At 44.6% G+C, this 15,493-nt stretch overlaps 1 protein-coding gene across 2 annotated transcripts in view; it reads left to right on the forward strand.

Moving 5' to 3' along the window:
• Nucleotides 1-14,564, forward strand: part of brf1a (BRF1 RNA polymerase III transcription initiation factor subunit a) — a 68,734-nt gene extending 54,170 nt beyond the window's left edge. For both annotated transcript variants that reach the window (XM_042085599.1, XM_042085607.1), the window contains exons 17-19: nt 12,036-12,087; nt 14,015-14,189; nt 14,507-14,564. In XM_042085599.1, the coding sequence (XP_041941533.1) occupies nt 12,036-12,087; nt 14,015-14,189; nt 14,507-14,541 (262 nt within the window). In that variant the 3' untranslated portion in view covers nt 14,542-14,564. The remainder of the gene's footprint in view (nt 1-12,035; nt 12,088-14,014; nt 14,190-14,506) is intronic.
• The last annotated feature ends 929 nt before the right edge of the window (nt 14,565-15,493 follow it).

Below are 15,493 nucleotides of genomic sequence, written 5' to 3' on the forward strand. Positions count from 1 at the left end.
GCAGCCTGGGGAAGAGGTGAGACACACGCACACGCACACGCACACGCACACGCACACGCACGCACGCACGCACGCACGCACAGATCAGATGAAACAGAATGCTGGTGCTGTCAGTGAGTTAGTGGTGCTGTCAGTTAGTTAGTGGTGCTGTCAGTTAGTTAGTGGTGCTGTCAGTTAGTAGTGCTGTCAGTTAGCGGTGCTGTCAGTTAGCAGTGCTGTCAGTTAGCGGTGCTGTCAGTTAGTGGTGCTGTCAGTTAGTTAGCGGTGCTGTCAGTTAGTTAGCAGTGCTGTCAGTTAGTGGTGATGTCAGTTAGTAAGTGGTGCTGTCCGTTAATGGTGCTGTCAGTTAGTTAGTGGTGTGAGTGGTCTAACAGATGCAGCTTTTACCTGTTTTCACCACATCGGGGGCAGATGCGTTACACTGTGGCACTGTGTTTGTGAGTGTGTTTATGTGTGTGTGTGTGTGTGTGTGTGTGTTTATGTGTGTGTGTGTGTGTTTATGTGTGTGTGTGTGTGTGTGTGTGTGTGTGCGGGGCCTTTATAGTGAGCTGTGCAAAGTGAATCCTGGTCTGAGGGATTAAGGATCAGAAATAATTTGGGATCCATAAAGAATGAAGCTGGACATAGCAGAAGGGGATTTGTGTGTGTTTCGATGACAAGGCACTTCTCTCCTCAGAGGCAGCTAATCTTCTCAGGCAGACAGATGCTTCATCTCTGTGAAGACCGTGTGTGTGTGTGAGAGAGAGAGAGAGAGGGATGAGAAGGACTGAATCCATTTTTGTCCTTCTGTCATTGCATCAAGTGAAATTTAATGGCACACACACACACACACACACACACACACACACACACACACACACACACACACACACACACACACACACACACACACAGAAGGCTGGAGGCGTAAAGCTGCTAGACGCTGTGAAAGTGAATCCCTTCTCTTCTCTCTCAGCACGGCCTGTCAATCATCCCTAAAGTCGCGCTTTTGCTCTCTCTCATACACACACACACACACACATATACAGACACACACATACACACACACGCACGCACACACGCACAGAGACACACATATACAGACACACACACACGCACATACAGACACACAGATACACTAGCTGTGTGTTTGTGTGTGTGTGTGTGTGTGTGTGTGACTTCAGCGTGATTCTAATTCCCAATTCCCAACTCCCAATTCCTCCTACATGAGACATTCCCAGGAAGGCTTTCGCTGTGTGTGTGTTTTTTGTGTGTGTGTGTGTCTGTCGGTCTGTGTCTGTATGTGTCTGTATATGTGTGTCTGTGTGTGTGTGTCTGTGTCTGTGTGTGTCTGCATATGTTTGTCTGTGTGCATGTGTGTGACTTGTTGGGAGGGGTGTGTGACATATTCAGTGTTGATTCAACCTGGGAAATAATATAGAATAAATCAACACATCTCTGAGCAGACTGTGTTTGTGTGATGTCTGTGTCTCAAAGGGATCCCCTTCTCTCACACACACACACACACACACACACACACACACACACAGGAAGACACAAACAGGGTGGGCCGCTGGGAATGAGTGTGTTTGGGGCAGTTCTCTCTGCTTAGTCATCAAGCCTACGCACGCGCACGCACGCACACACCACACGCACGCACGCACACACACACACACACACACACACCACACACACACACACACACACACACACACCGCGCACACACACACACACACACACACACACACACACACACATTCTTACACACACACACACACACGCATGCACACACACACGCATGCACACACACACACACCACACACACACACACACACACACACACACACACACACACACACACAGTCTTACACACACGCACGCACATACACACAATCACACTCACTTAATTTCCAGGCAAGCAGCATCATGTTATAAAGAACTGAAAGTGATGTTTCTGAGGAATGTTTGCTGTGTGTAATTTATGTGTGTGTAGGGGGCTGAGTTCCGGCAAACTTTAGAATTCGACCCCCAGATTCTTCCCATTTGGCTGTGTGTGTGTGTGTGTGTGTGTGGGACTGTGACTGCATGCTTGGTGTCTATCTGCATGTATCTGTCTGTGTGTGTGTGTTTGTGTGTGCGGGCATGTTTTTTGCAGTCAGCATCAGTAACCATTCAAGAAGACTAACTGGTTGTATTTGTTAACACACATTCTGTTGCAAACACACACACACACACACACACACACACACACACACACACACAGAGACTCATTCTTGATGTCTGCCTCCGTCTTTTAAAAACAGGGTAGCAACCCATTCAGTTTTTGCGTGTGTATGTGCACAGGTCAGGTGCTTTTTGTGTGTGTGTGTGTGTGTGTGTGTGTGTGTGTGGTTTGGTTGAATGGTTAGTGCAGGAGGGAGGGTCCTTCATCATTCATAAGACTCCTGTACTTTCCTCTGAATGGATTTAGAGTGCTTTCAGGTGACACACACACACACACACAAGCAACCCTAGCTTCTTTGCCAACCAGAACACCATCAGTAAAAACACACCTAATGGACTGGACACACACACACACACACACACACACACACACACACACACACACACACACCTCTTCTTAGCTCCCATACCTTGAAGGACCATCTGATTGGCTGCTGTCCCATCAGAGTGTTGATTGGCTCTGGGCTTGGACTGGGCATTCTAAGGGCAGTGTGTGATTGGCTGTTGGCTGAGGATTGAAGCATGGGATTGGTTGAGTTGGATTTGAATGGACTTCAACTGACTTGTTGACTTGGCAACAGCAACACATTCATGTCTCAAGCTAGACCGTTATTAACACACACACATTCATTACATTGCACCATTTATCTCTCACATGTATGTGTACATACACACACACACTCACACACACACTCATATACTCACACATTCTCACTCTTGCACACATGTGCACACGCACCAACACACACACACGCACACACGCACACACACCCACATTCCTACACACTCACACAATAACTACTTTCAGACATGTCCACCGCACTTAAGATATGATGCTTTACACGCGGACATGATTAAGATATGACGGTTAAGATATGATGCTTTACACGCGGACGTGATTAAGATATGATACTTAGGGCTAGTCCACACATACGAAACCGATCTTTTTTTCTCCGTCTTCCCTGAAACATTTATTAACCATGAAATATTTGCATCCAAACGGATCCATCTCAACACGACTCAACACGTTACTTCATACCCCAGGCCTATAGGTGGCACTGTTTCTTTACAGAAATTGACAAAAGTTTGTGCTTTACAAACAGACAGAATAGGCTATGACGAAATGGCTAGTGCAAGGAAACCAGAATTGTTTGTGTGGACTGATGGTGAACTGTCAACTGTAGTCAACTGTAAAACTAATAAACTTTATTTTATGGTTTGTGAAGGGTGCAGTCCCGTCCTTTATTTGGCTAACGCAGGTAGACCTACTAATCACCTTTACTTTCTTTGGTTGAAGGATAGTCCGTGATTCACATTAGTTTTGGCTATCACCGCAATTAGACTACTAAACGCAAGGCTTACCCAAGTTCTAGGCTATTCTGTCGCCACATTTATAATATTGCTATAAAACCGTCGTTAGTAACAGTCAATACGTTTGCCTGCATCAAATCGCGCATTTGCATTCAGTGTGCTACCATCGGCTTAACGTGAGTTCTAAGCGTCTTTGTATGCTTATATCTGATTTCACTCGACTGAATGCATGTATATATGTTGTAAGACATGTAAAATAAATGAATGACACTGGCACTACGCACAAATTAATGTAGCCTAAACTTACACCGCACTTTCCTAATAACTTAAGTTCTCTCGCGTCACTGACAGTAGCTAGAATGCATTAAAAAACACCGGGAAAAAACAGTGTTCAGTCCTAAGCTATCGGCGCTGCGCAGCACCAGTTGTGATATTTATCTTACGGAGTGTAATCGTAGGTAATGTCATGTATGAAAACTAGTATTGTTAGGCAATACTGTAAGTGCAAGTCCAGGGCAGCTGAGGTGTGGCGATGACATCATCGATACGCAAGCAGGATGTGCGGTTTCGCTGTCTAAACGAATTCAAACGGGCTACGGTTTCAGATTTCTCCACTCTGGGACCAGGTTTCAGAAAAGTGCGGTTTCGGGCAGTGCGTTTACAGGATTCGTTTGGACACTCGGCCAAGACGAAGCAAAACCTCTGCGTTTAACCTAAAAAGCGTCTCCGTGTGGACGGGCCCTTACACGCTTTCAGTTGTGTGTGTGAGCAGAACACTTCTCAGTTTGTGTGACACTGTTTCACTGGTGTGTGTGTGACACTGTTTCACTGGTGTGTGTGTGACACACTGTTTCACTGGTGTGTGTGTGTGACACTGTTTCACTGGTGTGTGTGTGTGTGTGTGTGTGTGTGTGTGTGTGACACTGTTTCACTGGTGTGTGTGTGTGACACTGTTTCACTGGTGTGTGTGTGTGTGTGAGGCTTTCACTGTAGTGTGTGAATGGTTTCATATATGTGTGTGTGTGTGTGAGGATGTTTTTAAGTGGTGTATACAGTATGAGTGCATTTCACTAGTGTGTGTGAGAGTGTTTCAATAGTAAAAAGTGTCCCCCGTGTTTATAAGAGGTTACTAGTTGTGTATGTAAGCGTCTCGTTCTTCAGCTTTTCACTGGTATGTGTGTGAGGTTTTCACTATAGTGTGTGAATGAGTTTGATTTTACATGTGTATGTGTGTATGTGTGTGAGGTTTTCACTATAGTGTGTGAATGAGTTTGATTTTACATGTGTATGTGTGTGAGGTTTTCACTATAGTGTGTGAATGAGCTTGATTTTACATGTATATGTGTGTGAGGTTTTCACTATAGTGTGTGAGGTTTTCAGTATAGTGTGTGAGGTTTTCACTGTAGTGTGTGAATGAGCTTGATTTTACATGTATATGTGTGTGAGGTTTTCACTATAGTGTGTGAGGTTTTCAGTATAGTGTGTGAGGTTTTCACTGTAGTGTGTGAATGAGTATGATGCTAGTTCTGAATAATGTCCCAGACAGCCCCTTATAGCTATTCGCACATACACACGCACATACACCAAGGATTAAAGTTCTCCGTCATAGGACGGATTTCCGTCAATTTGATTTTAGAAATGTCATATTTGAGATCGATGCAGATCCGATGAGAAAAAAAATAGGGGGGGGGACTTTGCTTTTCCAAAGAACACGTATGGAGGACTATAACGGTCTAAAAGTTGGATTATAGTGACACATTAGAGACAGCTGATGAGGTTGGCCAATCCGTTTAACTTTTTTGGATATGATATTGTGAGCTCTATGTGCGAATTCGGAGAAGAAGTGTAGGCTGTGTTCTTTCCGTGTTCTTTCCGTTCTTTCAGTAAGAAATGTAGACAATTTCTTACTATAGCAAACTCTTGTCAGGGGAGGTCATACATTTTGGGTGTCACCTATGACTTGAACAGATAGCCTTCTATGCCACCCGATGTAGGCTACTATTATTGTTACAGTTTTTAATCAATGCAACTAACATTATGTGTAAAGCGACGCAATATAAACAGTAGCCTATGCAATTTATTATCCCGTCTGTTATGACATGTACAACAATGTTTTTCACAATTTGCGACGTAGGTTTTGACTGAACGTGTTATAGCATAAAAAAAATAATAATATCACTGTCTTAAAATAATAATATCACTGTTTGTGACGCACAGACAACCTTGTAGCCTATTTTGCTTAGGCCTCACTTTTAACGACAGTAGGTTGTGAGTGTATGTTGACAAAAAATAACCATACAATTAAAATAGTCAACTTAAAACTTTGCTATAAAATATTATTAATTTATAGCACAAAACCATAACCAGTAGGCCTACCGGAACCTCGCATATTAGCGTCATGATTTGTGTGCGTCTATTTGGCAAGGCCACTAGCTGTCATGGATGTGTTGTTGCTAAAGGAAGGCAGGTGTCAAAAGTTAAAAAATAAATGGAGATGGGCAGCTGTTGGAAACGGGGGAGAACTAACAAGCGATGGTGTAAAGAAATTAAAGTGCCAGGGGTTTGCTTTTGCGCGGTTCGCTGCAAGAAAATTGTTTATGGATGCAATAGGAAAACGTTTTAACACGCCACCAATCAGAAGACCGCCATAAGGTTAACGTTCGTGCACTTCAGGACATCTTCCCTACCTGGTACAACTAGCCACCACGACAGAGGTAGGCTACGTTTATCTATGGCTGACCGTTTTTACGTTTAGATAGTAGGCTACGCATGTTCTTTCATAGCGCAACACGACCTGTCCCTCACCATATCGCAACCTCTTGTCAACCTTATACAATCTGTTGCTGAAGACAAAAGCACCGTCTCCAGATTGTTGTTATCAAATGCGCAGACCTTCTGCATGAGCACACACAGTATTGCTGCTCATTGGAAAACTGAGTTGTCTGTAAAACTTAAAATTACCATGTTTTCATTAAATGCGGATGAGGCAACAAATGGAAATATGAACAATATCTAGAATGTTCTGATTTGTTACTTTGATGAGGAAATGGGAAGTCTTGCAAACTTGATTTTATAGATTTTACTTGGTGTTGAATTGCATATTAACAAGAAAAAAATCTCCCCTTTAAACACTTTTGGCCTGAAGTAATTAAATAAGAGTGTGTTAAAGCCTTTCTACAATATTGCTGCAGTAGAAAAGAACAGCAATGGCTAATCAGTAATGGTCAGGGATGGTACTAAAATATATTTTTGTTCATCAGGAAAACTCAATCTCAATCAAGAACACTCTCAATTCGCCTTATTCACATGGCGGCTAAAACGAGGCTACAGGGTACACAAACCATAGGATTGTTATGTTCTATGCATTCACCTGTAGGTGGCATTAATTTTATAGTAAGTGTACCCTGTAGCCTCGTTTTGGTTTAAACAATGGCCGCCGTGTGAATAAGGCGAATACTCCCTTTACTTTGCTGTTTACATCTTTTTGTACATTAAAAACCAATAGGTCGCGACCGCAAAAGGGGTGCTATCTCTATAGGTAGACATGAACTACGTATGACTTATGGCCTAAAAAAAGTTCAGTCAAACGATTTTTTTTTTTCACTTTAATCCCTGACATACACACACTCACCTTCACATACACATACTCTCTCTCTCACACACACACACACACATACACACACGCACGCACACTCACATAAACACACTCTCTCTCACACACAACACACACACGCGCACTCACATACACACACTCTCTCACTCACACACACACACACACACACACACACACACATTCTCCCCATGCACTGGACCGTTGCTTAAATTCACCCGCACGCAGAGTTATTTTTGGGCTGTCCGCATCAGGTACACTCAGGATAGCAGAAAGTGTGTGTTGTGTTGTCAAAGTCAAAGTCTCCTTTATTGTCAATTTCTTGTGTGTGTGTGTGTGTGTGCGTGCATGTTTAACAGTGAAGTCATTGTGCTCTACTCACAGAAAGTGTATCGTGTGCCTCTCCTGGTAACACCTCCCCAAGGCCCAGAGAACAACACACACACACACACACACACACACACACACACACACACACTCTAGAGCGGAGACTTGCTCTCCTGGTCAATCCCAGACAGACGCTCTTTAATACTGTAAGACCTCCACTGCACTCATTCACTACATCCATCACCCCATTCCTCTCTCTCCTCTCACACACACTCTCTCTCTCGCAGGAACACACACACTCATACACACATGTGCACACACACACACACACACACACACACACACCGATGCTCCCTCTATCATTTATTAATGCGCTACCTTTCATCTCTCTCTACCTTTATTCATCCCTCCATCTCTCCTCTCTATCCTCCACCCCCATCTCTACCTTTATTCATCCCTCCATCTCTCCTCTCTATCCTCCACCCCCATCTCTACCTTTATTCATCCCTCCATCTCTCCTCTCTATCCTCCACCCCCATCTCTACCTTTATTCATCCCTCCATCCCTCCTCCATACCTCCACTCCTCCTCTCTATCCCCCACTCCACTCCTCTGTGAAGGTGCACATCCACAACCCCCCCTGGGAACGCTCTCTGTAGCAGTGAGGTCATCGCATCGGACCGCTATCTCTCTCTGAATATCGCCTATTCTTTAGAGTGTGGTGATGTGAGGGGTGTGTGAGACAGAGATGAGCTGTAGTGTGTGTGTGTGAGGGGTGTGTGAAAGAGTTTAATGAACTGGTGGCTGTCTTTGGCTCTGTTAGAGCCTGCCTTTGCCAAGTCCCTCTTGCCTTCCCAGAGTGCTTTGCAGTGTGAATAGGAGTATCAAGCTGAGTCCTGACAAGCTGCTACCTCTGTGTGTGTGTGTGTGTGTGAGATCACGGGGAAAAGAGATGGGCAGAGACAAACCCATGGAAAGAATGACCATTCTGTTTGTGCCTGTCCATGTGGATAACAGCACACAGTGTGTTTGAGTGTGTGTGTGTGTGTGTATGGGACAGACAATAGTGAAACATAGAGCATGTGTAATGATCTGTATGTATGTATGTGTGTGTGTGTGTGTGTGTGTGTGTGTGTGTGTGTGTGTGGGACAGACTACAGTGAAACATAGAGCATGTGTAATGATCTGTGTGTGTGTGTGTGGGACAGACTACAGTGAAACATAGAGCATGTGTAAGGATCTGTGTGTGTGTGTGTGCGTGTGTGTATGGGACAGACTATAGTGAAGCGTAGAGCATGTGTGGTGATCTGTAAATGAGTTCTGAGAGGGAACATATTCTCTCTCTCCTTTCCTCTTTCAGAACACTTTAATTAAAAGCTGCCCCCCCCCCCTCTCTCGCTCTCTCTCTCTTTCCCTCCCTCTCCCTCTCTTTCCCTCTCTCTCTCTCTCTCTCTCGCTCTCTCTCTCTCTCTCTCTCTTAACCTCCCTCTCTCTCTCTCTCTCTTAACCTCCCTCTCTCTCTCTCTCTCTCTCTCTCTCTCTCTCTCTCTCTCTCTCTCTCTCTCTATCTCTCTGACATAAAGAGAGTAAACCCCTGGGGTTTTCAATAGAAGAGACAGTTGTTCTTGGTAACCCATGAAGGGTGTGTGTGTGTGTGTATTTTGAGTGGTGTGTGTCCTCATTTCAGCAGTCTGGGAGGAGAGAGAGGGTGGGGAAGGAAAAAAGAACAAGTGTGTGTGTGTGTGTGTGTGTGTCTATAGTCCAAGTAGCCATGCGATGTCAGGAGTGTGTTTGTCCTGTTGCTCTGAACGTGTGTGTGTGTGTGTGTGTGTTGAAGCTGGTTGAGTGGCAGGATCAGGCTGCTGGTTAGTTGTTGCTGATGACTGCTGTGTCAAAGCTAAGTCTGCTAGCATCATAGCATAGATATATATACTGACAAGATGTCCCCTTGACTACTGCTGTTCATTGGAACGAATGCGTCAATCGAGACGCCATCTTGCCGCGGTGGCCCACTCCTCTATAATGCATTAACGTCAATCTAGGCAAAGATCTAGCGAAAATAAAATCACCATGAATCGTCAAAATCTCCAGCAATTATCTAGTTTTTTGGGTTGTTCCAACTGACAGGTATGTATTTATGGTCGAGTCTAGAGAAAACTAAGCCTAAGACGATAATAAAGATACATTTTACCTGTCTAGCCCCATAGACTCCCATTCATTCTGCACTAGCTAGCGGCGGCCCCTAGAGGAACAATGAGTGAACTGCAACCAGGTTCGATACAATGAAAGTAAACAGGCTCTCCGTAGACAGGCTCTGGTTGAGGCCACATACCTTTCGTCTCATTTACTTGTATAAGTTGTAATCTTACCAGAAGTTGCTGTAGATCTGTAGAACATTTACTTCCGTGCTTTAACGTGGTCTGCTACTTCATACGCCAGTCGTTACTTTTTTAATCATGGGCCAATGCTATGGGCAAACGAGATGTAGCTTAATTCACAAATGACAAAGCCATGAGAAAAGTGATTTTCTTACGTTTCAAAAACAACGAAACCGAGTTTGCCATCATTGTGAGAAGTTCCCAAATTTGTCGCTAATCGCTAAAAAGTTTTTCTGTCGCTAGGGATGGCCAAACGTCGCTAAATAGGTAACACTGACAATACGGGAGAACTAGTTTAGAGCTTCAGATCCCCGCTACAAGATGGCGGCGGTGTTGACGCATGCTGAGAAGCCGAAGGCGACATCTAGTCAGTATATATATCTATGGCATCATAGAGCTAAGTCTGCTAGCATCATAGAGCTAAGTCTGCTAGCATCATAGAGCTCAGTCTGCTAGCATCAAAGCTCAGTCTGCTAGCATCATAGAGCTAGGTCTGCTAGCATCAGAGCTAAGTCTGCTAGCATCATAGAGCTAAGTCTGCAAGTATCAAAGCTAAGTCTGCTAGCATCATAGAGCTAAGTCTGCTAGCATCATAGAGCTAAGTCTGCTAGCATCATAGAGCTAAGTCTGCTAGCATCATAGAGCTAAGTCTGCAAGTATCAAAGCCAAGTCTGCTAGCATCATAGAGCCAAGTCTGCTAGCATCAAAGCTCAGTCTGCTAGCATCATAGAGCTAGGTCTGCTAGCATCAGAGCTAAGTCTGCTAGCATCATAGAGCTAAGTCTGCAAGTATCAAAGCTAAGTCTGCTAGCATCATAGTAACTTTGTTGTTGGATTACACTAGCATTATATCAGTGGCATAGTAGCGACAGCAGGTATTGCAGGTCAAGATTGATCATAACAGATTATTGTGTGGTTACATATACTTTCTGAATTAGTTAGCTTTATGGGGAGTTTGACTTAGTTGGGCCTGACATTACAGTAGTATTGAGTTGATGAATTTTTCAGCAGTTTGATTTAGCGATGATTAGCATTATGGAAGTTTGAGTTAGCTGTGGCTAATATTACAGGGTTTGAGTTAGTGATGATTAACATTCCAGCAGTTTGAGTTAGCGATGATTAGCATTATGGCAGTTTTAGTTAACGTTACTTAGCACTATGTCCGTTTGGCTAAATCCCAATGTCAGCCCTAAGGTCAAGCCCTGAACCTGCACACAGTTAACTGACACCCGTCGTAAGTGATCAAGTCTGCGAGGGTGTAAGGGTTCAGAACGCTAATAACAGACAGCACCTGTGACCCATCATTAAATTGACAACACAAACGACATGTTGCAAACACCATTCTATATTGCAGGGGTAGACAAAACAAATAATTAACACATAATTCAGAGGACAGACTCAGTCAAAATAATAATGTTCCTCCGTGAACTAATAACAACTTCAAATAAACATCACAAAGTAAAAACATTCAAATAGGTACATACAAGACGAACATACAGAGCAACTTGATCAACAGCAATTCAAATGGAAATACAAAATGTTCAGATGCAGTTTCTGGCACAAAAATCACTCCATAACTCAATAATTTCATTGGTTGGTCACGTCATACTTCATGCAAACATTGGTCAGTGTTCATCTCAGTCATTACACGCAGTACCAATGATCACCCTCGGCAACAGTTTGGCTGTTACAGTAGAACATGGGGCATGGCACCGGACGTTAAAAAATCCCAAAACCTAAAGAAATTCATTTTCATTCTCAATTCAAATTCATACTCAAATTGTGAGTAAATGACATGCAAAGCTGGCACTTAGGCATTAGAATATGAATAGAATATTAGAGTATATATACTTATATACTGAATATGAAATGTGGAATATAGAATGCAAAGACACCCTCTGCATATTGACAAGGTGCCCCCACCCTCACCCTGTTTGAGTTACTGTAGCTGTGGCTAACATTACAGATGATTAGCACTCCAACAGTAAGCTTGAGTTAGCACTGATAATCACTGTAGGCTTGCGTCACTGTAACTATGTTCCATCTCCTAGGTTACGACCTCTGAGTTAGCACTGATGATCACTGTAGGCTTGCCTCACCGTAACTATGTTTCATCTCCTAATCTCCTAGGTTACGACCTCTGAGTTAGCACTGATGATCACTGTAGGCTTGCCTCACCGTAACCATGTTCCATCTCCTAATCTCCTAGGTTACGACCTCTGGTGTCTGCTCTACCTGCGAAGAAGCTGGCCCTTGATGAGGTGAGGACATCAGACAACACACAGACACCGAGACCCCACACACACACACACACACATACCCCCCCCCCCCCCCACACACACACACACACACATCTCTTTACCATTAGCTCACTCATACTCAAGTCTCGCACATTGACCGACACACACACACACACACACACACACACACACACACACACACACACACGCACACACACACACGCGTTAATGTTCGTACAGCCTGTAGAGGCAGGCGTCCATATCCTGTGAGAGTTGGAGAGAGAGAAACATGTCTTGATAAATGCTCTTCAGACTTTTGCTGTTACTCGTTCTCTCTCTCTGTCCCTGTCAGACATATACACACACACACACATACTGTCAGACACGCATAAGTACACATGCAAAAGTCTGTGCGCTTGTTATGGAAATGACCGACATTATACGACCGTATAATGGCTAAATCTAAAAACGGTCTAATGTCTAATCTCACTCCAAGATGAGTTCAAAACCTGAGAGCCTTACTCACCACACACACACAGCTCAGGACATGAGCCTCCGAGCCCTGTGTTCTGAAGGGAGGCGTCTCCTAGGAGATCCACATCGCCAGGGGGACGGTTACCAGGCAACGCAAGGTTGTCTTCTGCTGGGTTCACACATGGGGGAGCGAATCCTCTTCGTTGTCTTCACTTGGAATTCAAAAACAAAAATTCACATGACTGCACAACTGCTGCGGTCTTGTCATTTGCACAAACAGACTTACACACACACACACAGACGCACACTCACTCACTCACACACACACACACACACACACACACACAGACGCACGCTCACTCACTCCCACACACACACAGACGCACACTCACTCACTCACACACACACACACACACACGCTCACACTCACAGACATGCAAATTAGCTCACTAATTATTTTATTATTATTATTATTTTATCTCTGGTCGCTTTTGTGGTTCCTCTCTGAGGCTGACGTTGCTGTGGCCTCCCCCAGGGGTGTCTGTGTGCGTGTATGTGTGTTATGTGTGTATATGTGTGTGTGTGTGTATGTTATGTGTGTGTGTGTGTGTGCGTGTATGTGTGTATATGTGTGTGTGTGTGCGTGTGTGTGTGTGTGTGTATGTGTGTATATGTATGTGTGTATATGTGTCAGGGATGGAAATTAGCACCCGCCACCAGATGCGGGTGAATTTGGTCAACTTAGCAGCCACTGTGGCCAGTAAGATAGAGCTAACATACCAACAGTCAGATACAGTGGAATTCTCATAGGCCCTGACGGTTAAGAATAAGAAAGTGTCTCGTAAGGCTCATGTCATGTTATTAGTGTCTCGTAAGGCTCATGTCATGTTATTAGTAGCCTATAATGATTTGAAGTGAGCCGCAGTCTCCCCTTAGGGATCATATAATGTTATCAGTAGCCAATAAGGGGGCAGCCGTGGCCTACTGGTTATGGCTTCGGGCTTGTAACCGAAGGGTTGCCGGTTCGATCCTCGACCAGTAGGAAAAATGTGGGCGGGGGAAGTGGTTGAGCACTGCTCTCCCATGCCCACATCCACGGCTGAAGTGCCCTTGAGCAAGGCACCTAACCCCTCACTGCTCCCCGAGCGCCGCTGTAGCAGGCAGCTCACTGCGCCGGGATTAGTGTGTGCTAATAACTACCAGTGAGCTGCAGTCTCCCCGCAGCATGGCTGCAACACTTCACTTTTTTTTTGGGGGGGGGGGTTGGTGAATTGATAGGCTAATGTTAACTGCGACCGCGAGTAGTGTCCACAAGTAGACTGGCTAGACACTGCAGTCAAACGGTTGGCGGTTTGGCTGTCCACGCCCCCGAGGCAAAATTTCACTGGCCTGTGTGTGTGGGCGTACGCCTGTGTGTGTGTGCGTGTGTGTGTGTGTGTGCGTTCTGTAACTGACCCCTCCTGCTCCTCCTCAGCTGGTACCTGGCGGTGCACTACCGGCGCCCCCTGTGGCTGTTGCGGGCGCTGCGGTCAGCCAGTCTGGTGTGGTGGTGGAGAGCGGACCAGTGGCCTACGAGGACGCGGCCGAGGAAGAGGAAGAGGAGGAAGAGGAGCCCTGCGTCAGCGCCATGCAGCTACTGGGCGGCAGCGGTCAGTCCCCACCGCAACCATTACCATGACTACCATCATTAGATTACACTACCATTACCATGACTACCATCATTAGATTACACTACCATTACCATGACTACCATCATTAGATTACACTACCATTACCATAACATCATTAGATTACATTACCATTACCATGACAATCATTATTAGATTACATTACCACACCACATCATATATTTATAATTATTACTGTTATTTTAAGATTATTATATTACATTATCACTCCACAACATCATATAATCATTACTGTTACTTAGAGTTATTGTTTATACTAACACACTATTTCTTTACAGAATATGGCTGTGATGACGATGATGAAGGCTATTAATAGCGAAGTGTGTTTTGTGTGTGTGTGTGAGAGCACTTTAGGACTGGACTGTGCGCACAAACACGCACACACACACACACACACACCTCTTTCTTCTGTTACCTGAAGATACAAGGAGAGGAAGAGGATGAAGATGGTTTCATGTAATCTCACTTGGAGTTACAAAAAGAGACTTGTGATTTCTGTGTGTGTGTGTGTGTGTGTGTGTGTGTGTGTGTGAGAGGGTGAGTGGCACACTGACACACAAGCACATATACACATTCACTCACAAAAAAACACACACACTCTCTCTCTCTCTCTCGCTTACTCACTCACCTCTATAATTCTCAATGCAGTCACCTGTGTGTGTGTGTGTGTGTGTGTGCGCGTGCGTGTGTGTGTGTGTGTGTGTGTGTGTGTGTATGTGAGTGTGTGTGTGTGTGTGTGTGCGTGCGTGCGTCATGGCATGGTATTATGGAACATTACGTCCTAAAGATGACATACGATCCTGCTATGCTAACTCAATCAGCTGCCAGTGCAAATCTCATCCAATCACGTGCGAGCATACACCCTAGTCAATGGGCCACCCGCAAAAGGTGACCTATCAAATGCTAGCTAAATCCCCACCCAATGGAATGCCAGCCGAATGTTTAATCAATGAAGTGCTGTCTTAAATCTTATCCAATCAAGGGCTGCCTAAAAGCTTAACCAATCACAGAACTTTAACTGATCACTGTACTTTGCCGAGTTCTGATCCATCTCTAGATTCTGTTCTAAACGTATCCATCTCTAAACGGATCAATCTCTAGATTCTGTTCTAAATGGATCCATCTCTAACGGATCCATCTCTAAACGGATCCATCTCTAACGGGCTCTGCTTTCTGCTTGGACCCCATCATTGCCAAAAAGCCCTCTGCCTCTAGTATCAGATAGCGCTTGCTGAGGTTCTACCTGCTGCTCCCTCTTGCCAAAC

This window comes from Alosa sapidissima, chromosome 1, assembly GCF_018492685.1.
Source record: "Alosa sapidissima isolate fAloSap1 chromosome 1, fAloSap1.pri, whole genome shotgun sequence".
Classification (NCBI taxonomy): Eukaryota; Metazoa; Chordata; class Actinopteri; order Clupeiformes; family Clupeidae; genus Alosa; species Alosa sapidissima.